The sequence below is a fragment of the Saccopteryx leptura genome, chromosome 7, assembly GCF_036850995.1.
Source record: "Saccopteryx leptura isolate mSacLep1 chromosome 7, mSacLep1_pri_phased_curated, whole genome shotgun sequence".
NCBI lineage: Eukaryota > Metazoa > Chordata > Mammalia > Chiroptera > Emballonuridae > Saccopteryx > Saccopteryx leptura.
In genome coordinates, this window is record NC_089509.1 from 100,973,448 (window position 1) to 100,998,826 (window position 25,379).

At 44.4% G+C, this 25,379-nt stretch overlaps 2 protein-coding genes across 4 annotated transcripts in view; both read left to right on the plus strand.

Moving 5' to 3' along the window:
- The first annotated feature begins 82 nt into the window (after window positions 1–82).
- On the plus strand, window positions 83–13,057 carry TMEM169 (transmembrane protein 169). Of its 2 annotated transcripts, XR_010746646.1 has the most exons (4): window positions 83–165; window positions 7,162–7,556; window positions 10,382–11,772; window positions 12,820–13,057. XR_010746646.1 is itself a non-coding variant. In XM_066346214.1 (3 exons), the coding sequence occupies exons 2-3, from the start codon at window positions 7,286–7,288 to the stop codon at window positions 11,002–11,004; spliced, it is 894 nt and encodes a 297-aa protein (XP_066202311.1). In that variant the 5' UTR covers window positions 83–165; window positions 7,162–7,285; the 3' UTR covers window positions 11,005–13,057. The 2 variants fall into 2 exon arrangements, 1 of the variants encoding a protein (XP_066202311.1); XM_066346214.1 differs by having other exon boundaries at window positions 10,382–13,057.
- A 2,829-nt stretch (window positions 13,058–15,886) lies between these two features.
- The window catches only part of XRCC5 (X-ray repair cross complementing 5), a 94,791-nt gene continuing 85,298 nt past the window's right edge, over window positions 15,887–25,379 (plus strand). Inside the window, exons 1-5 of one of the 2 annotated variants that reach the window (XM_066345916.1) lie at window positions 15,887–15,998; window positions 17,115–17,228; window positions 20,177–20,360; window positions 21,312–21,360; window positions 22,284–22,406. In XM_066345916.1, coding sequence (XP_066202013.1) covers window positions 15,978–15,998; window positions 17,115–17,228; window positions 20,177–20,360; window positions 21,312–21,360; window positions 22,284–22,406 — 491 coding nt within the window. In that variant the 5' untranslated portion in view covers window positions 15,887–15,977. The remainder of the gene's footprint in view (window positions 15,999–17,114; window positions 17,229–20,176; window positions 20,361–21,311; window positions 21,361–22,283; window positions 22,407–25,379) is intronic. The other variant, XM_066345917.1, reaches the window with a different exon arrangement.

The window sequence follows — 25,379 nt, forward strand, 5'->3', positions numbered from 1 at the left end:
CCTTGGAAGTGGGCGGCCCGCGAGCCCACGTGACGCCGGGCCCCGCCTCCGCCCCGCCCCGCCCGCGCCGCGGCGGCTGCCCTTTCTCTATGGGAAGACCGCTCCCAGGCGGCGGCTTCCCGACGGTCCGCATCCTCTGACAGTGTCTGTCTGGGGCACGCGTAGGTGAGACTGCAAGTTCGTTTTCGTTTGCTTTATTTTTTTTCCGATGCCATGGGAGCGGGGTGGCATTTGGGGTTGAGTGGCAGACGGGAAGCAGACAAAAGGCGGGAGTGTGTTCTGCTTTGAAATATTCAATCTCAGTGCTGTAGCTCTCGTGGTTAATTAAAATAGAATTTCCAGGGCATCTTGGGGCCTTGCTGCGCGCGCCCCCATCGGGCGCTGCTCTAGACCCAGCCGCTGTGTGCGGCTGGCTGAGAAGGCAAGGGGCTGGCTCAGCTCAGCGAAAAATTCTCTTCCAGATCCTTTCATCCTCCCGAAGGGACCCTCGGGGTAGCGGAGGGCTGGGGGGAGGAGGGGACCCCTGCAGTTATCCACAGACGCAAGATAGTAAATGACTTAAAAAATAAACTGGAGCCCATTTCTACCTCATCTTCTCAGGCATGAAGGGAAGAAGCATCCTTTACCAGATTCGAGATCTGATACATTTCAGGCAGGTTACATAAATCGATGAGTCTAAATTAAGAGGCTCTTTCCATGAAGGGTGCATGTTTCCGGCAAGAAAGCATCAGTAGGTGTGTGTTTGAGAACCTAACCTCCAGCGCATGCCTCATGCAGGGGAGCAAGCCTGTGGAGGTTGGGGGAAATTTCTCATCTGTGTTTGGGTGCCCAGTCTCAGGGGGATGTCTTATTCAGATTCTCCTCATTATTGTTCATCTTGCATCGTTCTGTCAACCCACCAGAGTGAGTTTACACCTGGACTCGCCGGCTGAAACTTTGCCTAAGAATCTTGTAGATCTAGGGGTTGTGCCAGGTGTGTGGTCTTCACTATGCAGGCAGGATGCTATCTGTCTGTTATCCAAGTACTGTATTTTCCCCTGCTGGGCATTAAAATCATGTAGAAGCAAACAAATACAATTATTGTTTAGTTGTGCCCACTGCCTAGGTATTCACAAAGCAACTTGGAAGTTGTTGAGAGTGGAATCAGACATCTTCCTTCCTGTTCCTCCATCGCCTGCCCTTCTCTGAACTCGTTTAAGATGCACTTGTCTCTCAATCTTTGTTCCTGACAGATTCCAGTCTACACCGATTGCAAGAGGGAAGAAAGCTCGTCTCTTCCCATTTGCTAATTTATCTAGGAATCCCATCTGCTATTAAGTCAGTTATGTAGTTATAACCAGTTTTTTTAAGTACATCATCACTTCCTTAACAAAGAAGTAAATTTACATATTAAAGTTCAAAGTGTTGTTGCAGAGAAACATATAATTTCTGGTACTTGAATCCCAATGACAAAATAATTTTTTTAAACAGGAAGAGAAACATTGACTTGGTTCTGAGGCATTTCTTATTCCAGAATATTCCAGGCTTCTTAGGAGGGGTGGGGGTGGGGGGGACAAAGAAGGAACAATTTAAGTGTTTTTTTTTTAAATGAAGATATAATTTAATGGGGTTTGTAACTAGGTTGGATTTGCAGGTTCACGCAGCTCTGTCCGGGTCGGTCGCTGAGGGCCTGGCTGTGCCTCAGCCTCTGTGTGGTGGCGGAGTGGACCGCGAGGGGGACTCCGCAGTGTCCGTGACAAGGTGACAGGACTGGCTGCAGGCCACTTTTGATGGCTGAGGATGACAAGGAGCCATTCCTTACTCAGCAGCGAGGAGGTGGCAGCCTGAGCAATCAGAAAGCTATTTTTCACAATCTAAAGAGAGCCTGTGATTAAGAGAGACGGGGTCTTTGAGAGATCGTTTGTTAAAAATAAAAAGGCATGCCTCCCTGCCTCTGACCTCAGCCAGGATTTGCACGTCGGCTAACCCTGTGAGGCCTGGAGGCCCCGCAGTAGTTTTGCCTCTTGGCATCTCTTTGTTTCCAGATTTTAACCCTGGCTCCTGGTTGAGCCATCTTTTCTCAGGACAAGCACACCATGCCACACTGACTGCTCCTTCAGTGAATCAAATGCAGCCCTTCCCTGCACTCTGCGTCACTGGCCCCCCTTGTCATGGTGAAAAGAGCATCTTCAAGGCCACTTTCCTTCCACATTCCCACCCTGTCACACCCTGTTAGTGCTGACTCCCTCATCTGGGATTCCTGTTCACCCGTCTTCCCACCCCTCCCCCGCCCCACTGGCCTGCTAACTTCATTTTCTCCCCTCTGCAAAGCAGCTGCTGGCTCAGACTGACAGGGGTTTGTGGTATTCACAACACCCAGACTCACAGAATCTCCATCTATGCAGAAGGAATTTCAATGAGGCCTCTAGCCCCACCCCATCTTCAAGTAAGAGCTCAACTCACACAAATAACACTCTTAACCAATTCACAATATTCAGCCACATTTATTGAGCACCTGCCATGTGCCAGCTACTGTTCTAGACATGGGAGATACAGTACAGTGCACAAGACATCTCGGTGCCCCTGCCTTGGTAGAGTTTATATTCTAGCATGGATGTGTGTTGGGAGCAAGAATGGGAGGTGGGAAAGGTATGTGTGCTATGAGAAGTAAGGCAATAAGCAAACAAAAGATTAGACAGTGAAGATTAGATCTTACAATGAAGAGATGCTCAAGCTCCTTGTGACCCACTACCTTTGCTGCCAGTAACTATTTCCTCTGTGATGGTCATGTCCTCCCTAGAGGATGAGCCTGTGTCAGTGTGACAGCCTTTCAGAACCCGGTAGGTTGGCAGTGACAAAAATGCTGTCACAGGACCTCAAAGAAACAGCTGCAGCCTGACTGTGTTCATGGCAACTTCACAGCAACTGGCTGGGGGCCGGGAGTTTTAAGCTGCTATTCCATCATCGCTCCTGTTACTGGACTCCCATCTGAGCCCAATTCCCTTTCATTTTTATGTTGGTAAGACTGTCTTCCTGAGATGGGCTAATGGTACTTTTCAATGATAAAATGATAAGTGTTTTATTTCTTAATTGGCCTAGTACATATAATGGTCATAAATCAAGATGCTATTGGGAGGGTCTGGCCACCCCAGACAGATAATACGTGGCCCTTTGGGTAACACGTACACAACTCAGAGAAGAATTGAAAGCATAGTAGGTTGGAGCAAGACAGCTCACGGTGTTGGTAAATTACCTTGAACATGATAATTACCTCCCAACACAGTTCAGGTTCCTTGAAAGAGGGAGATGTGTCCATATGGGTCAAAGTGCAAGAAGTCAACCGCTGATTGTTCTTAAACCATTGGAACAGGCCGCCCTGGTTTGAAAGCTTTATAGCTCAGAGGTGGCAAAATGGCAGCCACTTGTGTTTTGTTTAGTGTTTTGTTCTCTACTTGGTAATTTATTTAAATTTGGACTAATTGCAACAATTAAGATCAGGAATTTAACATGAAATTTCATACAACTCATACCAAATGGGCCTGCCTTTCTCTATGAAAACAACAGAAAAATAGTAGGCTTCAGGGGTGGAAGAGAGAGAAACAGTAGCTTCCTGTTTAAGATGAGACCTCAGCTCTTTGTTTTCCATAGCTCCCACCTCTCCTTATTGTGTCCAGATGTTAAGGCTTGGTGTCATGGACACTTCTTAATATTTATATTTTTTCAGCCATGATTTATGTATGTTACTTGGGTTTCTGCAGTGAATAGAGGGCAGCTACTTCAGAGCTTCCTGGCTTCTCCATCCACTCAGCTCCCAGTACTGCTGAATGTATCTGGATGGGTTTGGAAAAGGCACTGGATCAATGTGCTCCAGTGACTACCTGGGATTACAAAGTTGTGAGCTAACTCCAGAGAAGTCATGCCTGATGCCGAGAGGTCTGACCCACCAGCGAACCACTACTGCAGAGATAGGCGCAGTGACTAAGTAACTGATTGGTGGGGGGTAGTGACTGAGTGACTGACTGAATGGCCACTGGCCAGCAGGGAGTAGTGACCAGACTTCCTGCGGATGCCTCAGCCCTACAAAGGTACTGTAGCTGGGTAGGTACGCTCATTTTGTGGTGCTTTGAGTCTGAGATTTTACTGAATACCTAAGAACTGGGGGTTCTTTGTTGTTGTTTCAATCATAAAACTGCTTTGGTACACTGTTGGCCTTCTCATTGCAAGCAGAGAATAGTCTTTGTCTCAGTCTGCTCATGCTGCTAATACAAATACCATGTACTGGGTAGTGAAAATAACAAATGTATTACTATTTTTTTCTCATAGTCTGAAAGCTATGAGATCTGGGAAGACCAAGATCAAGGTGTTGGCAGATCCAGTGTCTTATGAGAGCCTGGTTAATAGACATCTTCTTGGTTGACAGGTGGCAGAAAGAGCAAGAAAGCTCTTGGGGGTCTGTTTTATAAGGCCTCTCGTTTCATTCACAAGAGCTGCACCTTCATAGCCTAATCACCTCCTAAAGACCTCCCCTCCTAATGCCATCACGCTGAGGGACAAGATTTCAACATAGGAATTTTGGAGGGACACAAATATTCAGTTTATAACAGTATCATATAGTGCATTGAGCTCTCCAGTGGGTTCCTGGTAGGGCTTGAGCCAGCATCAGTGTGTTATCTTTTGAGTGGACAACTGAGTTTCAGAATTCCTGGCCCACCCAGGAGAATCAAAACCGCTAGAACCAGCTATTATCAGGGGTGATGCCATTTTATGCTCTAACTCTGAAATGCATAGCAAAATCTGCTTATGCCTCAGGGCAGATGAACTGGAACACAGCAGAGGGATTGGGACAGAAAATAACCTTGGACAATCCCAGTGTAATGGGTGAAATTTCCATTTGACTGCCTAAGAGACCAAAATAACCCTGGATTAAGACAAAATAAATATACTTTTTTTCTTATATTACAGTCCAGAGGAAGAGGGTTTATGGCTGGTAGGGTGAATCTTATTCCTTCTTTCTCATTCCTCTGCCGTTCCTACAGTAGGTAGGCCCTTGTCTGCACGACTGAAGATGGCTCGTCCAGTTCACATTCCAGCCCTCAAGAAGGCGAAAAGAGGAAGGAGAGGTGCAGATGTGAAAATTACACACATTTACTTATATCCCATTGGCCAAAAACTAGTCCTGATTACACTTACCAGCAAAGGATGCTGGGAAATGTTATCTTCACCAGGGAAGTCATGTGATCAACTAAAAACATTATTAAGGAAGAAAATAGATAAAGGTGTAGCACTCAAGAGTTGTGGCACAGCTGTGCTTCTTAAGCATAAAGGAGCTTGTTATTATCTCTTTATTAAACTTTTCTTCAGCCTCAGTCTTTGACAAAAATCAGGATAATACTTAATTGCAACCACATTACCGCCCCCAAAATCATTCATACAGTCACTTAAAACCTACTAAGTCTTATACAAGAAATCGGTGGTTATGATAAGGAATAATGAAAGGCAGAGCAGGGAGACCGTTTTTGGTGTCAGGAAAGCCTTGGGGGAGGTGACTTTTGAAGTGAGAACTGGGGAGTACAAAGGCTACGGCCATGTGAAGGGGCAAGGGTGGAGCAGCACCAGCCAAGCCAGACAGCATTCCAAAAGACCAAGAGGAAAGCGCTTGGTGCTCCTGAGAGACGTGTAGGCAGCCGGTGTAACTGAGCACCGAAGGTATATATGAGAACAGGGGTGTAGCGTAGGATGGCAAGATGGGAGGGGGCCAGGTCCTTAGGCCACATGGATCTTGTTTTATAAGAGCAAGATGTCCCTCGAGGGTTCTAAGCAGAAAATGGCATGATTTTATTATTGTTTTCAAAATATCTTTTTAACTACCGAGTGGAGAATTGATTGGAAGGCAGCAGGAGGAGAATCCAGAAGAGCATTTTTTTAGAACCATAAGTAAGAGATGATGGCCATCATACCAAAGTGGTAACAATGGGGATGGGAAAAGTGGTGGGTGAATTTGAGAATTATAGAAAGTTGCCTTCAAGAATGGCTTCAATCCAGTTATTTTAAGCATGGGTTTTAGAGTCAGCATGTTCTTCACAAGCTGTTCGCCCGCCCCCAAGGATGACTGAGAATCCGAACTAATGATTTCTTGAGGCTTCTATGCGGCACCACCTTCATTGCTTGACTTTGGACCAGGTAAAGGTGAATGGTGGGTGAGACCCAACTTCCAGAGAAAGGAGCAAAGTCCCTTCTCTTCTCTTAATTCTGTGGAGTAGTCTTGGAAACCAGGGAAATTCCTTTTATCCTGTAGCTCATGGAATCTACAAGGAAGAAGAAATGTTCAGAACCTGTTTCCCAGGTAAAATACTAACAGCATCCTACAGTGCACATAAATGGGGGAGAGAGTTAAGTCATCCTGTTACCAGTTGTTCACATCTTAGTTTTAAGTAGGCATTTTCTCTTCTCCTCTGTACCATCAAGTCAAAAAGTTCACACGAAGTATCTGAGCCCTGGGGGTCTTTCTACTGGAGACGGGGAAGTGTAAGACATTTCCTGATTGCTAGAATTTTATAACACCCCCCCCCCCGCATGCACACACCTCTTTACCTGCTAACCAAAAAAGAGAAGAAAAAGTGTTAAGAATGAAAGTATGCATCCTCTACTGTTTTCCAGCAGTGTGATAGGTCAGATCCCAGAAACCAGGAAACAGGTGTCTTTTACCTGTCCTCTACCTTAAACAGGGTATACGTGGGGGGCGAAGTTGTACCATCTTTGGATGCCTCACTGAAAGCTGCATTCATTCACTCGAGTATAATTGCAAAGTATGACTTGATAGCCAGGAGCCTGGAGTACTGGTTGCAGCTATTTGAACCTTTATCTGTGGTGAGAGTAAGAGTGGTTCTTAACCCCCATTTGTCTGTAAGGCATCCTCACCCACTCTCCTTATATTTAGATAGATTGATGGTGTTTACATAATATTATGTTTGCGTGACAAACATTTTTGCAACACATGAAATTTTATTCACAACAATCTATTCTTGTAAAAGTATTTCTGCAGCACTCAAAGTGCAGAAATAAAGTGTTATGAGAAGAAAAGGGAGTCAAAGACTTCTGTCAAGTCAAGGATCATTTTCCAAACTCCTTTCCCGCTCACCCCATCCCTTCCCTGTTGATGGCTTTGCTTTCCTGTCTTTCAAGTTGAGTTCATCGTTGGGACATCTTTGCATATAGCCCCATTCAAGAAGATCTGTGATGTGTGGATTTTAAATTTGCCCAAGCAAAACAAACTCTTCATAAAGAATAACCAGACGTCAGGACAAGGATGGAAGAGCTGGTACCAGTGGAAAGCCAGGACCAGCTCCCAAGCCCCCACCATGGCTCTCTGAGGAAGGCCGTGGCTGCTGCCCTGTCCCTGGATGGGGAACCCACAATGGGTCGCAGGAAAAAGAGGAAGAAGGAGCCCCGCCCAGAATCTATCATCATCTACCGGTCAGAGAATGAGGAAGTGGACGAGGAGCCTGGGGAATCAGAAGGTGGAGACCAGCCTAAAGAGGAGGAAGGAGACGACTTCCTAGACTATCCTGCCGATGATGGTAAGTCTCTCTGGGGCCACTTGCTTAAAGCCATGGGAGAGGAACCAAATGAGGATCCACCAGAAGAAGATAGGAATTTGATCTCTGACCTGTTTCTTCTTGTTGATACATTTCTTCTCAAAATGTTGTAGCCTTCATTCAATAAATCGATTCTATTTATTGAGCATTTATTATGTTTTCTTCTAGGTGATATGGAGCTCTCCACCCTTTTGGAACTCCTAGTGTAATGAAAGGGACCCATTTGTACACAAATGTTAGGAATATAAGCATACTGTGCTAATAATCACTTAATACATGTGAAATAAAGAAACAATAATAATTGACTTTCGTAATCAGAAAAATTAAAATTATAACGAGTTATAGCATTCCCTCACATTTAAGATGGCCAAAAACTGGGTAAAATAGGCTATCCATGTGTAGAAGTGGACATACACTCATACACCTCAGGTTGAAGGGTAATCTGCTTTAACCATTGTAAGGAAAATGGTCCATTTTTATCAAATTCAAAATATGTATATCCTATGTCCTGGAAATTTTCAGTATCTACCTCGGGCAACTTATGCCCATGTGCACAAGGAAGCATGTATAAGAACGTGTGTCGCTGCTAACGAAGTTGCGGAGTGTGTGTATCGAGCATCGCTGCATAGCAATAAATGGGTGAGGTAGATCTATTTGTATAGATGGATTGATCTCAGAGACTTATGCTCACAGTGAACAGGTGACATCCCTGCTCTCATTTAATTGACCTTCTAGTGGAGGGACGACAGACAGTGAGCAAGCCAGCAAATAAAAGATAATTTCAGGTAGTGGGTTGAGTTCCCAAGACAATAAGCCATGGTGTTGGGAGGATGAGTAACTGCTGGAGGCTGTGGGGGGAGAGACCGCGTGGTTGTGTAAGGCATCTGCGAGGATGTGATGTTTGAGCAAATCTGAATGACATGAAGGAACCAGCCACAAAAAGTTCTGGGGCTGAGCTTTTAGAGGAGGGAGAGCAGCAAAGGCAAAAGGCCTTAAGGTGGGAACACCATCGTCTGTTTCTGGAATGGAGTTCTATCTGTTAAGTAGTTTGGAGAACGAGGAATACTAAGGGGTCAGAAATGTAGGCAGGGTCGGATCATGTTGGGCCTTGCCGGTCATAGTCAAGAGTTTGGGATTTGTTGTAAATGCAAGGGGAAGTCAATAGAAGACTTTTAATTAAGCGAAGGAGAGATATCATGTCTTTTATACTTTTTAAGAGATCCCTCTAGCTTCTTTATAAAGAATGGATTATAAGGGGTGACATTAAGCTGATGAGGAACTGTTATCTCCTACTGCCACAACAGCACGAGGTCAAGGGTCACGGCAGGAGAGATGGCTGAAGAACAGAGGCTGGATACAGAGTGCAGACTGGCTGGTGGACTGGAGCTAGGGAGTAAGAAAAAGAGGAGTCACTAGTGACTCCTGAAGTCTTGACAGGAACAACAGAGAGGGTAGATGGTGATGTCAATTATTGAGATGAGGGAGACTGAAACCATTTGGTTCAGGGGCAACATACAACCCTTTTTATCTGGGCAGTCAGAGTCCCTGACACTATCCTGAGCCCAGCTCTGTAGGTAGCTCTGTTCTAGCCTTCCTCCAGCCAAGGGTTAAGGAGTCCAACAGGACCTGGGGGACACCCCAACCTGAAGCCTGTGCTCCCCACCTCCTTCGCTTGTACACTACATTTCACATACCAAGGACCATGGACTTTGCTGTTTCAGTGTCCCCAACCTCACTTCCAGGGGCTAAAGCAGGGGTCTCAAACTCAACTCAGCATGTGCGCCGCAGAGCAAGATCACAGCTGTTCGGCGGGCCGCACTAGGTCTACAAAAGGCAACTGTTACGCAACACTTTTCTCACTGCAATTGAAAACAAAAAAAAAATCAGTACAACAAGCACAATCGTACATGCAGTTTACTCAGTGTCACAAAACGACCAGAAACTGTAGTTCGCATCACAACTGCTGTTAACTAAGCTAATATCTAGCTAGGATGCTAGAGAAATGAAAAATACAAGTAGGCCCCTAGGCTTACTTAATTTTATCCAAAATATTTTGAACTTCGTGGATTAGTCTGCGGGCCGCACAAAATTGTTCGGCGGGCCGCATGCGGCCTGCGGGCCGGGAGTTTGAGACCCCTGGGCTAAAGGGTGTGGCTGCTTGGTGATTAGTAATGATGCTGGTGGTCTTGGTAGTAGGGATGTTGTGTGTGTGCGCTGTGTGGCATGTATGTTTGTGGTACTGTGTGTGTGTGTGTGTGTGTACTGTCTGTGTGGTACGTATGTATGTGTTGTGTGTGTGTGTGTGTGCAGAGCTTGAATATGAGGGCTGGAATGTCCACAGGCTGTGAGAAGGCCCCCTCTTAGGGAAGCACAGAGAAGGCATGGGGCTGGGCTTCCCATCAGTATAATGCACATTGAGTACAATCTTCATACATGGTTGATACTCATAGGCAATATTTTCACAGTACTTGTAAACTAGAAATAAGATCGCTATAAAGTGGTGTACTAGAAATAAGATCGCTATAAAGTGGTGTCTGTAGTGAAGTTCCTCAAATCCCCCCCCCCCCCATATCACAGAGGTCGTGTCAAGATTGAGGCCTAGGAAAGTGGAGAGAGAACACAAAAAATACTACCAGTGGTCACCATCCTGAGGGAGCCCATTCAGTCTCTCATTGAATCACTGACTCTAGTACCATGCCAAATGCTATACAAGGGGACACTGTTACCATCAGCCGCAGCCTCAGGGCACAACACTGATGAAATGGCCACTCTTCTGATCTTGACTTCACCTCTTTTATGCCCTGCAGGTATGTGGAACATGCCTTTGGATAGCCGCTATGTCACATTAACTGGGACTATCACACGAGGGAAGAAAAAGGGTCAGATGGTAGACATCCACGTCACGTTGACAGAGAAAGAGCTACAGGAATTGACCAAGCCTAAAGAGTCGTTGAAAGAAACAGCAACGGAAGGCAGAGAGGTCTGCCAGATGGCAGCAGACCGTGGGCCCCATGTGGTCCTCTGGACGCTGGTCTGCCTGCCTGTGGTTTTTATCCTCTCTTTTGTTGTCTCTTTCTACTATGGTACTATCACTTGGTACAACATCTTCCTCGTTTACAACGAGGAGAGGACCTTTTGGCACAAGATCTCATGTTGTCCTTGCCTCATTCTCTTCTATCCGGTGCTCATCATGGCCATGGCCTCTTCCCTGGGCCTCTATGCGGCTGTGGTTCAGCTCTCGTGGTCCTGGGGGGCCTGGTGGCAAGCTGCCCAGGACATGGAGAAAGGCTTCTGCGGCTGGCTCTGCAGCAAGCTGGGTCTGGAGGACTGCTCTCCCTACAGCATTGTGGAGTTGCTTGAGTCTGACAATGTTTCAGGCAATCTCTCCAACAAGGACCCCACCCAGGAACTAGAGACTTCCACTGTTTAAACTCCTTCCTCCTCTGGTCCCCACAGCCTGTCTATCATCTTCCAATTCCAGCAGACACTTTCTTTAAAATATCCCCTCTCCCTCACAGTTCTTCTGGAAAACTCTAGCCCTACTATCTTGATGGTTCTAAGAAGGCAAGGAACAGAAAAGCAATTTATGCAAAAAGTTGTCCAGACGATGGGCAAACTCTTCTCCATCTCCTGCCCTAAAATGACCATTTATCTGGCACAAGAAGCTCAGTTCTAGGTCAGTTCAGGAGCTTGAAGGTGTTACTGGTGCCTGGAACCCAGGGGAGTATGTAACTAAATGTGACAGGGAGAATAAGGAGGCTCTGGGAGGACCAGTAAAATAATAGATAGGGATGGAGTGAAACATGTAAGAGGCAGGGTTTCCACGGTGTAGCAGCATGTAAAGATGTGTGTGTATCATTTAGAGTTTTATTTAGCTGCATACACCTGTAACATATCCCAGAACATCAGTGGTTTACACAACACAGAAGTTCCTTCCTTCTATAGAAGTCTAGAGGTAGACCCTCAGGGGACCTGGTGGAGTTACTGGGACCCAGGCTTCTTTTATTTCCCTACCACGAGTGAGATGTGACTCATCACCTTGATCTTCAACACCCCAGTGCTGACTACCTCTGCAGCCATCTCGTCCACCTTTCTGGCAGAATAGAGGAAGGGGCAAGGAAGAGCCCATTCTCTGTGCTCGAGGAGACTCCCACAAGGCCCACTCGATACGTCCTGTATCTTGTTGGCTAGCCCTCACGTGAGTCACATGATCTCACAAGCAAAAGACACTGCAAAACATAGTATTTAGGGCAGTTATATTCTAGGTTACATGTTGGGGGTTACACAAATAGAAGAGGAAAAAAAATAGAATGGCTATTTTGGTAGGCAAGTAAGAATCTCAGTAATTATTTACATACACTCAGATCCCAAATCGCAAATATAGTTTTATTATTTATTTATTTATTTATTTATGCCTAAATCTTACACAGAGATTTTATTTATAGATACTAGCTATATATACTGTGTATATGCTATACATGGATGTTAGTAAGTCATGTACTTTGCCATTAAATGTCTGTAATGTCACGTGCTTTCAGGGTTTTTTAGAAAGGAAGCGCAAACAGCTGAGTACAGCTGTATAACAGCAGCAGACCTTTCGTCCTGGTAGTAAAGGCAGTACTGGGTGGCAGCACAGTGGTGCCTTGAGATATGAACAGACCAGCATACGAATTTTTTAAGATACGAGCTGCGACTTGGTCCATATTTTTGTTCGAGATCCGAACTAAATTCCGAGATAGGAGTCGTGATTCAGGAAGCTGCAGCTAGTTGGCGCGTTGGCACATGGGTCCAGTATCGGCAGTTTGATATATGGGTTGACTGGCTTACGAGCTCGGTTACAGAACGAATTAAATTTGACTCTCAAGGTGCCACTGTATTCAATTCACTCTATAGATTAAAGACTGTGAAGGGAGAGATTGCATCTGTCACTCCCCCACCCCCAACAGGGATCAGTAGCCCTAAGCAGAAAGAAGACAGAGTTAGCTTTCTGTTGTTTGGCCACTCAGACCTTTCTGGAGTTGAACAACAAACACAATCTTTGCTGTGCTGAGAAGACGGTCTTCCAGGCCACCAGAGAGTATAAACTAGATGAATCCACATTGATTGATTCTGAACTTAAAAAAAAAAAATCCTGAAGGTGTAGTTCTAATTTAAAAAAAAAATCAAATCATCAGAGATCAAGCAGTTTTTGGAGGTTTGGGGCCTTATAAGAATTGCTGCTACTCATGTCTTAATCATGTCTCAGGAAGAAGTTGTTGAAGAACTGCTGTGAGTCAAACCAGGCTGGCTGGACATGCTCTCCCACAGAAGGCCAGGAACACTTGCCTAACGTACGGTGCTGAAATCCACCCTCAGAAGACATTCCCTCCACTCCTTCAAATAACTATTATTAGTTTGACAAAACAAAATTCCATTCAGCATTTTTGAAGATAACCTTGGTACTGTCTGGTGCTTTGACAAAGATGTAAACAACTGAACTGAAAACAAAATAAAAATAAAATCAAATTAACATGGGCTCACTTTGTCTTTGGGTTTCTTCCATATTGCTTTGAAAGCTAGTTGACAGAAAAAGGGTGACGATGGTGGTTGTCCGTGTGTGTGTGTGTAATGATCGTTTTTTGTGTGTGTGATAGAGACAGAGGGACAAATAGGAAGGAAGACAGATGAGAAGCATCAATTCTTTGTTGCAGCTCCTTAGTCTTAGTTGTTAATTGATTGCTTTCTCATACATACCCCGACGGGGGGCGGGGGGAGGGACTACAGCATACAGCAGAGTGAGTGACCCTGCTCTCAAGCCAGCCACCTTTGGGCTCAAGCCAGTGATCATGGGGTCACATCTGTGATCCCACGCTCAAGCCAGCGACCCCGTGCTCAAGCTGGTGAGCCTGTACTCAAGCTGGATGAGCCTGCACTCAAGCCAGTGACCTCGGGGTTTTGAACCTGGATCCTCTGCGTCCCAGCCCAACACTCTATCCACTGCACCACTGCACCACTGCCTGGTCAGGCTGTAATGATCTTAATCTGAATCATTATGTCTTTACTTTCCATGTACCACCAATTTATGGAGATTGTTTAGGTGGACTGTTTCTACAGTCACATACTTACTTATGCCTGCATTGGTAAATTGCAAACACTTCTGTCACATTTTTCTGGGGTTAGGGATATCAGTTGCTAAGTCCAAAAATAGTTATAATTAGGGCAAGGGTAAAAGGGCCATAGTTGAAAGGAGGAGAGGGGGGTGAGGATGATGCAAGGAACAACAGCTAGAGGAAGTTGACATGGTCCTCACCATAGTTGGTATCGCCACCTAGTGGAAGAAATAGGCTTGTAAATGAAAATCATTTCCAAAGGGCTCTAATAAGGTTTGCAAAAGCCTAGACTAGTAGAAGGAAAATTTTACCAAACTGGGAGGCATGGTTTATGGGGAGTACCTAAATAACGATGTCATTCCTTTTCTCATCCCATTCATTTTCCTTATATGTGATTGTCGCTCCCACATCTCTCTCTCTCTCTCTCTGTCCAAAAATGCCCTTTTTCCTTTACCAAGCATAGCCACTTAAACTCTTGTCTTCTCTCCACAGAATTCCGTATCATACAAATCCAAACAGATCCTGAACTGACAGGGAGAAATGAATTGAACAAAGCCAGAATCCTTTTGTTATGGAGGAAGGGGGAATAACCATATATATCATCACATTGATAATATTTGCCTCTTAACCCTTGGTTAACGGAGGCCCATTGCCAGTGCGAGCAGTGCTTACAGCCCACATCCATTCTCAGCACACTTGCCTAACTGCCCGGAAATGAGTGATTCTCAAGACTTCTCTAAGGATGGCTAAGAAGCAAATAAACACAGGTACTAGAATCTCTATTTCTCCCAGGAAACAAACCTGTACCAGAGGGTGCGAGGGTGTGAGAGAAAGGGGAGGGAGAGAAAAAACAGAAAGGAAGGAGAGAAGGAAAAAAAAGGAGAGGCTATCTAGAAGATAGAATTATGTACATAAAGCATACAGATTTCCTTCATTGTGGTGAGTCTCCAGTAATTATACTTGTGTCATATAAAAAGTCTTAGAAACAATATTTGAATTTTTAATGACCTCCTTGAGTTTAAATCAAAAGCTTGAAGAGCTTCCTGGGCTCCATGGGCTTAGTCTGAAAATGACTGACTTTCCTGGCTTAAGCACATTTATGTCAGCTCCCTCAGGGCCCCTGCCTCCTCATGGCCTCTCCACATCTTTTCAGCTTTAGTCCAGGTCCAGTTTTCAAGAGGGAGAGAATCTGGTTGGATTTGATTTTTTCAGTCTGGGCAGGGGTTTGCAGACACCATATTGGTTACTGAACCCTCTGTCCTTTCATCTGTCAGCTTGTGGGTCACTTGATATAGAAAATAGCTCTTTCTGTGCAAGGCTCAGCCTGGGGCATTCTCTCTCAGAATGGGCAGGAGCTGCAGGCTGGACGGTTTCCCTTTAAAGGGGCGCCGTGATGGACAGCCGCCACTTCTAGCATATATAATACATCTCTCATTTCTCTTCTCCTCCAAGCTGGCGACACTCCAAACTACTGGGAGAGCCTCAGCAGATGCTGTTTCATGCCTCCCGGTCTCAGCACATGCCATCCCCTGGGCAACGAATGTCTTCCCACTTTTGATTGCCGGTAAAAATACTTTTTCTTCAGGAGTTGGTTCCAAAGTCACCCCATCTGTGAAGTCTTTCATTGTCCCCCCTTTTAAGGAAAAACAACCCTTTAAAGAAGTTGCTTTCTGAATTCATACGCATACTCAAGGAAATCTAATGCGATAGCTTTGACCCAAAACGCCGTAGGGCAGTGATGGGCAAACTGCGGCTGGCGAGCCACACGCGGTTCTTTGGCCCCTTGAGTGTGGCTCAACCACAAAATACCACATGCAGGCGCGCAGGTACCGGTAGGGGTGTGGGTTGGTCAGACGACCTGATACGTGATGGGAGACGCGCCAGGAGGATACATCACGAGTGAGCTTGTAACTCCTTCCTTCTCCCCCCCCTTTCCCGTCCCTTTTCCTCTTCTTTCCAAGGTAATCACAGCCTCAGCTTTCCCATTCTTCATTTTTCAGGTGGGGAAAACAAGGTCCAGAGAGGTTGCGAACCCGCAGGTCTCAAGACTAGTAGGAACCACAAAATACCGTCTACTTCTTGCCCTTGTTATTCTCAGTGAGATGAAAAGGAAGTGAATCTTTCGGATGAGTGAGCCGCCAGCGGGGAATCTGCGCATGCTCAGAGCGTCAGCGCACAGTTTCCCCGCCCTCCCCAGGCTCCACCGGAAGCGGCTCTTCCCAAGACTACCTGGCTCCGAGTCCTCCGGAACAGAGTTGAGGCGCTGCAGGTTCCCGCCCGGAAGACGCGGCGGAGAGGCCAGCTGAGCGGCAATATGGCGCGGTCCGGGAATAAGGTAGAGGGGGCGTGGGCTTGTACCTTTCCCGCGCCGAGGATGGAGAAGGTGGTTCAGAACCAGAAATCATGGGATGACAGCCATACCAAGGAATGAGAAAAGAGGGAAAGTCATAGTGGGTCATGGGCTGGATCAGGAGGGCCTGGACCAAAGGATGCGCCCTAATCAAAGCTGGGGATTTGGAGTCCTAAGACCCGAAGCTGAGCCTCGCCTAGCCCCCACCCCCTCCTCAGCCCCCCTACCCTCTCACTTCTCCATCACCTCCTATCCCACCTCGCTCTTCAGCTGGCCAGCGCTCTCTACCCCTCCAGCCCACTCCACCCCCTTATCCCTTCTCCGTTACTTCTGAGCCTGGGTTCTCATTCTTTAAGACTTACCCACGTTTCTTATCCAGGCACCTTTTTCTGCCTTCTTTTCCCTCCTCTAGCTCCTCCACCCGTCTTGGGTAGATTCCCCGCATGTGTGCTGTTTTAGTGCCTCCTCCATCCCTCTGTCATGGAACATTGTGCTGCTATTATATCTTTATGTGTCTTCGTTCCCTACTGGAATAGGTTTGGTGTTTTGGTCTTTATTTTAGATCCCTAGTTTATAAACCAGTTGAAATTGATGTGGTGTGGCATTTTAGCATATATGGATTGTAGTACTCACTTTTCCCACAAAATACTTTATAACAATACACCCTAAATCGGTGGCTTACAACAAAAGCATCTGTTCTCATGCTTGTAAGTCTGCAGAGCAGCTGCAGTTGTGTGATGTATTTTGGGCTTAATTGGGCTGGATTTAGCTCTAGTTTGCAGGTTGTTTGCGGATCAGTTTAACCTGGTTTTATTCTTGGGCTCAGGCCAAAGGAGCAGCACCTCCTGGAGCATACTCCTGCCTGGCAGATATTTTCTAGCTTTTAGAAAATAATAGGACCATTTAAAGTTGAGTCTCTATAGCAAAAATTTATGTCTTACATATATTCTCTAAGTAGAATGCTTCCCTTCCGTTTATCATGCATCCCTAGATGTTAGTACAGGCTCTCTGGGTGAAATAAACAAAGGACAGAGCTCTTTACTTTTTTTTTTAATGACTAGTATTAACATTTTTCAAATGCTGTTTGGAATTTGTTTCCAGGCAGCTGTTGTGCTGTGTATGGATGTGGGCTTTGCCATGAATAACTCCCTTCCTGGTGAAGAATCGGCATTTGAACTAGCAAAGAAGGTGATGACCATGTTTGTGCAGCGACAGGTAAGTGTCAGATTAGCCTTGAGCTTATAACTCATGTTCTGTTTGTTGCCTCCACTTTAATAATGCAAGATACCAGCATGTTTACAATTTTCAGCCTTAGTGTTTTTGGGAATCTGGGGAGTTTTCTTACATATACTGCCATGCAACTCCAATCCTATTTTTTTCTTCTCTTGGTTTGGTCCTTCTATTGGATTTTATAGTTTTTACTAGAAACAAGAGGCAATGTCGAGTCATCATGTTTAAAAACACACTCTTGAGAGCCCGATGGCCTGTCTTTGAATTCTTGCTGTGCCATGTCATTCACCAATCATCTTAAATGACATTTTGAAAAAAATATCATCTCTCCCATAGTTGTGTGGGATGACTGGGTGGCTCACTTAGGTGATTCTCTCTTGAGACCTCTTCTACAGGTGCACTCAGATGGTCACAGTGGCTGAGACACCTAAAAGCTAAACTGGGCCAGGTGACCGGTGACCAAGATGGCTCAGTCCCTCGGCTGGTAGTTGGGCCTTCTGGTGGCTATGAACTCAGTTGCAGCTGTCCATCAGAACCCTTACACGTTTATCTCTCCATGTGTCTTGAGGTTCTCATAGTGCAGCAGCTGTTTCTAAGAAGAAATACCCCAAGAGTGGATGTTCTAAGAGACCTGCCTATGTGGCTTTTTATGAGCTAGCTTTAGAAATGCCCGGAAGTCATTTCTGCAACTTTCTCTTAGTCAAGCAAGTCACTAAAGCTAACTCAAATGTGAAGTGGGGAGGGGGTGAATTAGACTGGTCTATTGATTTCTGCTCCTTCTTCCTGGTATGACTGCTAAGTCCATGAAGTTCTGCTTCACTCCCTGGGTACTGCTGCTCCTGGATACCTCTGCTGTTTCCTGTTGGTGTTGCTCTTTTCACTGGGACTACTACCTCCCACCTGTCATCCTCAATTTTAACAAATTCTGATGACCTGGATTCCTTAATGTTTAAAAAAGAGAATGCCTCTAATCCCATTGTTGGTTATGGTATTTGTTGTGGTTGTATTCAAGCAGTGCTGCTGTGCCCTAATGTAGCATAGATTTTTTTTTTTTTTTAAGAGAAACAGCGTGCCTGGCCAGGCAGTGACGCAGTGGATAGAGCATTGGCCTAGGTAGGATACAAAGGACACAGGTTCAAAACTCCGAGGTCATCAGCTTGAGCGCAGGGGTTGCTGGCTTGAGCATGGGATCATAGACATGACCCCATGGTCACTGGCTTGAGCCCAAGGTCGCTGGCTTGAGCAAAGGTTCATTGGCTCAGCTGGAGCCCCCATCAAGGCACATATGAGAACAATAAACAACTAAGATATCACAACTATGAGTTGATGATTCTCATCTCTCTCCCTTCTTGTCTGTCTGTCCGTCCCTGTCTGTCTCCCTTTCTCTCTCTCGCTGGGAAAAGAGAGAGAGAGAGAGAGAGAGAAACAATGCTTTCAGGTTCTTGGCTCTGCCCTTCCATGGGAATCTGAGTAAATCCGGAAGGCAGAGAGACAAAACCTGGTGCCAGTCTCCTCCTGCACTCAAAATTTCCTCCCCTCTCCTGACCAAGGTGGTCTCCTGACCAGCGAGATTACCTTGCCTTAAGATGGATTCTTGTTCAGGAAGCAGAAGGAATAGCTGGCCTATATTCCACTGGTGTGCTGGACATGTTTGAACCCCAGCAGCTAGGAGGACCTTTTCTCTGTGTACAACTAGGGATTATAACTGGAGTTGTTGAGAGACTGGGGAGTTTAACAGACTAAACAAAAATGAAGAGTGACAGAATGTCATCACCTGGCATGCAGCATTCGCTCTATTGATACATCGCCTTAATCAGTGGGTGGGAACAGGGCTGCCTGCTGTGTCATACTCTTTTGTTTAAATATGGAATGTTTCATAAAAGAGGCAAATGTAGAGAATAATATAATGGAAATCTATTTTCTCATTATTTCTCTCTCTCTCTCTCTCTCTCTCTCTCTATATATATATATACACACACACACACACACACACACAGCCCTAAAATTTGCCATATTTGTTTGATTTCTTTTTTCTTAAAAAATAAAATACTACAGATAAATGGGAAGCTCCTTTGTATCCTTTCCCAGTTCTCTTCTTTCCTCTTTTTTCCCTCTTTTCCTCAGAATTTCCATACTTACTACCATGCATATTTTATACTTTTGGACATGAATATATTCATAAATAATACTTAGTTTTGTATGCAGCTCTCAAACATGTATGTGATATTATTATCTGTACATGTAATTTTGCAGCTTTTTTCTCCGCCTTATGTTTTTGAGATTTATTACTGTTAATAAACACTGCGTAAGTTTTTTTATTTTTTGCTGGGTGGCAATATTCCATCATATCAATATTCTACAGTGCGTTCCTGCCTTCTCCTGTTGATGGATCATTTGTTTCCGGTTTTGCCGTTTGTTAGGAACAGTGCTGAAGTGACCTTTCTTGCTCATTTTGTCCTTGTGTACATGTGTAAGAGTTTTTCTATGGCATATATATATCTAGAAGTGAGGTTTCTGGGCTATAGGATATGAACCAGCAAAAAATATATTTTTTAATCTCTGGAAAATTTAAACGTTGGATCGTCGTTCCAGAAAGACTAAAATCTTTTCAAATTGTCCACGATGAATTTTCATTGAGAATTATGTGTCTGATTTTGCTAGAATTCTTCAAAAGTAGTTTCCACCACCCTACTGTTCCCCCACCCCAAATTGTGCTAAAATGAAAGGTGGGACCTACTGTCCATGAAAAAGTCTCCGTAGAACCTAGGAATTGTCAGTGTCCCATGGACCCTCCAGCCCAGTGTTTTGTTGTCGACAATGACTCCAGGAACCTGCCGTGGGAAGGTATGGTTGTCTTGGTCCCTGAAGGATAGTTATCTAATGACTTCCAAGTGACACCATATGGTTTTCAAACTTCTAACATTCTTCTCTAGGTGTTTGCTGAGAGCAAGGATGAAATTGCATTAGTCCTTTTTGGGACAGATGGCACTGAGAACGCCCTTGCTTGTGATGGTCAGTATCAGAACGTTACAGTGCACAGACACCTGAGGCTACCAGATTTTGACTTGCTGGAGGACATTGAAAGCAAAATCCAACCAGGTTCTCAACAAGCTGACTGTATCCTTTTTCAGCCAAAGAAGACTCATAAGAAATTTACTTTAATCTTAGGAATCATAATCTAGTTTGGTAAGGTTCTCTTAGAGTCCCAGCTCTGACTATATGGACAGTTTTTGGCTCTGAGGACGTGGAGATGATGTGTACTAGGATTTAATGGGAAATTAAAGTTCAGGTTGGGTGTCTGGATTCTAGGTCCTCCAGAATAGAGCTTTGTCACTTCTTTGACTTGTGATATTGAGAGGCTGGGAAGGGGAAGATACCAGGTGATTGAAAGGCATGGGAAGGGGAAGATACCAGGGGAGGTGTGTATGTTGACCGTATGCAGAGGGTTTGGTGGTGGTGATGATCAGAAATGTTTGGATGTAGAGAAGGTATTTCTAAAGAGTGTAGCATTAACATTGTAACATTCTCCATGCTTTCCTGGATGGAGGATTTTTTTTGTGCCAAAAATCAGACTGATAGCCAAACTGATATTCCCAGTTTTTTTCCAGATGTTTCCTGATGTAAAGGGGTTACTCTTATTTTTCTATACAGTTAGTATTGCCATCCCTGATCACTAGGAGGTGCTGCTGTGCTTGGAGTGACTTAAAAATGCTACATTATGGCTTACTTCATATTTAAGAATGCACTGTTAATCACAAAAGATGGGTTCCAGTCATTGTAAAATGGCATAATTTTTGGTTAAATGAATGAAATATGTTAGCTTACCATTTGGTTTATTTCACTTTTCATGGTTATATGTTTCAGCATGTATACTTTGAGATGTACCATATATGAATATGTTTGTGAAATACACTTTGGAAGAAGGGCCATTGGGAAAGTACTTTTAAATTATCACACAATCAGTGCACTGTCCACAATTTCCAATACATGGACGTTAGTGGGAAAAAGTTGCATGTTCTTGGTATAAAGGGACCCTTTGATGATATCTTCTGCCCTTAACTAGCTGAGTCCTGGATGCACTCATTGTGTGCATGGATGTGATTCAACAGGAAACTGTGTAAGTGTCAACTGAAGAGAGTTGGAAATGAGCCTTTCTGCAAAAATTGTTTGAGTTGATGTGTTCAATGCACTTTGTGATTCATTATTAAACAAACAGCACGTTTGTGTGGCTAACGAAACATTATTGGATAGAATTCGATGGCTCAGTTCAACCTCTTTTATAAAAGTTTAAAAAGAGGAAGGGATATACTGGATGGGAATTTTTCTGGGAGGAATCAATGTTTGACTTATTTCTGGTTCCATTCTATTTGACTTAAGCTTATTACCTGGAATTTTTAAAAATACTAAGTAGTAAATATGTTACTGAAATTAGATGTATAGTAATTCTGGTCAGCTTCCTAATTCATTACTTTTTAATTACTGTGCCTTTAAAATATGTGTTTGAATACACTCACAAAACACATCCTGTGGCTATTAGGAAAAAAGATTACACAAAAATCTCAGACCTAAATTTGTATTACAATTTCTCAATCTCTGTACATTCTTGTAAAATTCTGCCATGAGCCCTGTGAGTGGAATCGGACCAGGGTGTTTGGCGAGTGAGCCCTTGCAAGGCTGAAGTTGTGCCACTTGGGGAGGATTCCTTGTTTACTCTCTGCCTGTGTGGAGGCGGGAAAGGGGTCCCTTTTAATTGTAGCGATCACATCTTGAACTGAAGTTAGAGGTAGGAAATCAGGGACATCACATTTCTATAATGCTCAGAAATTTTGCCAAAGGTGTAAAAAGTGTAGGTTATAACTGGGTGATTATGTATTTGGTAGAACTGAACTGAGTTATCAACAATACATGGACTTCTAGAAGGCAGTCACATTTGTTAACTGTCTATATAGATTAATTTCTTGCCTCTTAGTGAAGAAGTGCATTTGATTCTGTAGGAACTAATTCAGAATGATTTCTTAATGTGATAACTCTCTCTTTTAGAGGAAAGAAGTTTGAGAAGAGGCATATTGAAGTGTTCACTGACCTCAGCAGCCCGTTCAGCCAGGATCAAGTGGATATTATAATTCATAACTTGAGGAAATTTGGTATCTCCCTGCAATTCTTGTAAGATCATAAGAATGTCTGTAGACAAATCTTGTGCTCTCACAACATAGTGAGTGAGCCCCCTTATAGGGCGCTTGGGTTCCAGAAGTCTGCTCCGCCCTGAGTCAGAATCTGTCAGATGACTGACCTCAGCGCATACTCACTAATTACTCTCTCTGTTCCAGTAACTCTTCTGAGTTTTGGTGACAAAGGGATGAAAGTCATAATGTTACACAAGAATTTAGCTTAGTAGCAGATTGTTCACTTTTCTTAGCCTCAAAGAATCGAGGAATTAAAGGAATTTTTTGAGGATATTCAGTTCATCTCCTTCCTACTTAGAGGACTTGACCCAAACAATGACCAAATTGATGGAGTCTTTTCTTAAACAGCTATAGACAACTGTATCCAAAGGTAGAAGTTTTTAGGGCAGAGCGGAATGTCAACTTGAGAATTATTTTAAACACATATAATGCTGATTTTTAACTTTTTCAGATCTAATGGATACACATACATCTATAGAATGTGATTTCCTTACTGTATTTAGAGATGAGGCACATAGATATAGGGGAAAACACACTGCACAGTTTGTTGGGGAGAAAGTCCCTTCCCAATAACTTGAATTTCTTCTCTAGTCAGACATTTTCTTTCTTTCTTTCTTTCTTTCTTTCTTTCTTTCTTTCTTTCTTTCTTTCTTTCTTTCTTTCTTTCTTTCTTTTTTTTACAGAGACAGAGAGTCAGAGAGGGATAGACAGGGACAGAGAGAGATGAGAAGCATCAATCATTAGTTTTTCATTGCAACACCTTAGTATGTTCATTGATTGCTTTCTCATATGTGCCTTGTCCAGGGGGGCTACAGCAGACCGAGTGACCCCTTGTTCAAGCCAGCGATCTTGGGCTCAAGCTGGTGAGCCTTGCTCAAACCAGATGAGCCCGCGCTCAAGCTGGCTACCTCGGGGTCTCGAACCTGGGTCCTCCACACCCCAGTCCAACGCTCTATCCACTGCACCACCACCCAGTGAGGCTGTATGAGAATTCTTTTGACACACTAATTCTTCCTGCTGTCTCTGAAACTTATTTTTTCTTGACCTATTTTGTTGGAAGCAGAGTTATAGTATAAGACAGTTATTTTCAACCAATCCACTGCAACAATTTTTAAAACATGCAATTTAAAATAAAAAATTCTTGATGTACCAGCGTGTGTGGCACTCATATGTTTTAAAAATTCTTGCAGCATGGCCCTGGCCTGTTGGCTCAGTGGTAGAGCGTCGGCCTGGCATGCAGGAGTCCCGGGTTCGATTCCCGGCCAGGGCACACAGGAGAAGCGCCCATCTGCTTCTCCACCCCTCCCCCTCTCCTTCCTCTCTGTCTCTCTCTTCCCCTCCCGCAGCCTAGGCTCCACTGGAGCAAAAAGTTGGCCCAGGCGCTGAGGATGGCTCCATGGCCTCTGCCTCAGGCACTAGAATGGCTCTGGTCGCAACAGAGGGATGCCCCAGATGGGCAGAGCATCGCCCCCTGGTGGGCATGCCGGGTGGATCCCGGTCGGGCGCATGTGGGAGTCTGTCTGACTGCCTCCCTGTTTCTAACTTCAGAAAAAAAAAAAAGAGAATGAAATAAATTTTTAAAAAAAATCCTTGCAGCACACTGGTTGAAAATCAGTGGTATGAGTTGTTGAATTATGAGATTTCGAGGGACACTCATTTTTCAGACTGAGAGCCATACCAAGAAGCCTTCAGCCCTGAGCGGTAAGCCTTTGGCTTTAAGTTGCCTACCATGGGGAATTAAGCACCTCTCCAGCATGTGTGTACCTCTTAGAACTGCGGAGGGACATCTCTTTTCTGTAGAAAAATAGTTCAGAATAACCCATCACACTGATACTTGTTAAAACAGTACTTCATAGAAATGAAGTGCTTTTAAAGTGACACTTCTTTTATTGAGTTGAGGTTTTCTCTGCACTTCAAAAGCCCAGCTGGGCTTCTGTTCCCTGTTTATAATCTCAGGATGCCTTCGTGTGGCTGAAGCACTCTGCACGTCTGTCGATGTCATTGGGAAGGGCTACTTTTATGTGACATTACTGGAAAGCGTGCTGGAGAGGGAAACCAGCAGCCTCTTCTACCGGCTCCTTATCTGACCAGTTGTACTTTTGGGAAGGGGTGGGAGCGCTATGCTTTCTCCCTGTTCTTCAGACCTCCGGCATACAAAGTAGAGTTTGCCATCTATTGTTTGGTGTTTGCTGTGTATGTTTGGCCATTCTAGGTGGACTAAAAAATACCAGCAGGTCCAAGAAGCATTGTATTCTGAGCAGGGCTGTTCCTTGGACCTAGTTTTTAGATTCTTCTACTCACTACTGAGAAAGCTTATTTTTGGTTTAATGCAGGGTAGAAAGAACTGTTTGTGTCACTTTTTCCTGGGTAACTTCCTGACTGTTCATGTTTATGTCATTCTTCCCTTTTTCCTGGTTAATGTTCTGGCAACATCAGCCTGATGCAAACTGTTCCACACCGTTTCTCCGGAGCGCTTTCTTTATCTGATAGGTAACACGGGACATGCAAATATGTCATGTCAACTATACATAGAAAAAATAAAAACAAGGAGCCCTATTTTAATTAGAGCAAATAAAATGATAGAGAAATCATCTTAAAAATAACCATCCATGAAGGGTGACCAACAGGTAATGCTGAGTGAACTGAAAAAAACAATTGCTGAATTCCGTTTCTGTTTCCAGGGGCAGAGTGGGGTGATGTGTTACGTGGAAAGAGGGTTCCTTGTAATCAGATCACTGAGTCTTTGCTCCATCACTTAACTAGCATGTGGCTTTGACCAAATTACTTTGTCTTTGTAGCTTCGGTTTCTTTTTAGAAAATAGGAGGTAGAAATCTCTGCCTGGCCTGTGGTGGCGCAATAGTTAAAGCGTCGACCTGGAATGCTGAGGTTGCTGGTTCAGAACCCCAGGCTTGTCCGGTCAAGGCACAGATGAGAAACAACTACAATGCACAT

What these genes read in the sequence shown, in the direction of transcription:
- TMEM169 (XM_066346214.1), top strand. Translation starts at nt 7,286, where the DNA reads ATGGAAGAGCTGGTACCAGTGGAAAGCCAGGACCAGCTCCCAAGCCCC. An exon ending in AGACTATCCTGCCGATGATG is followed by an intron (nt 7,557 to 10,381) that starts GTAAGTCTCTCT and finishes TATGCCCTGCAG; the next exon opens with GTATGTGGAACATGCCTTTG.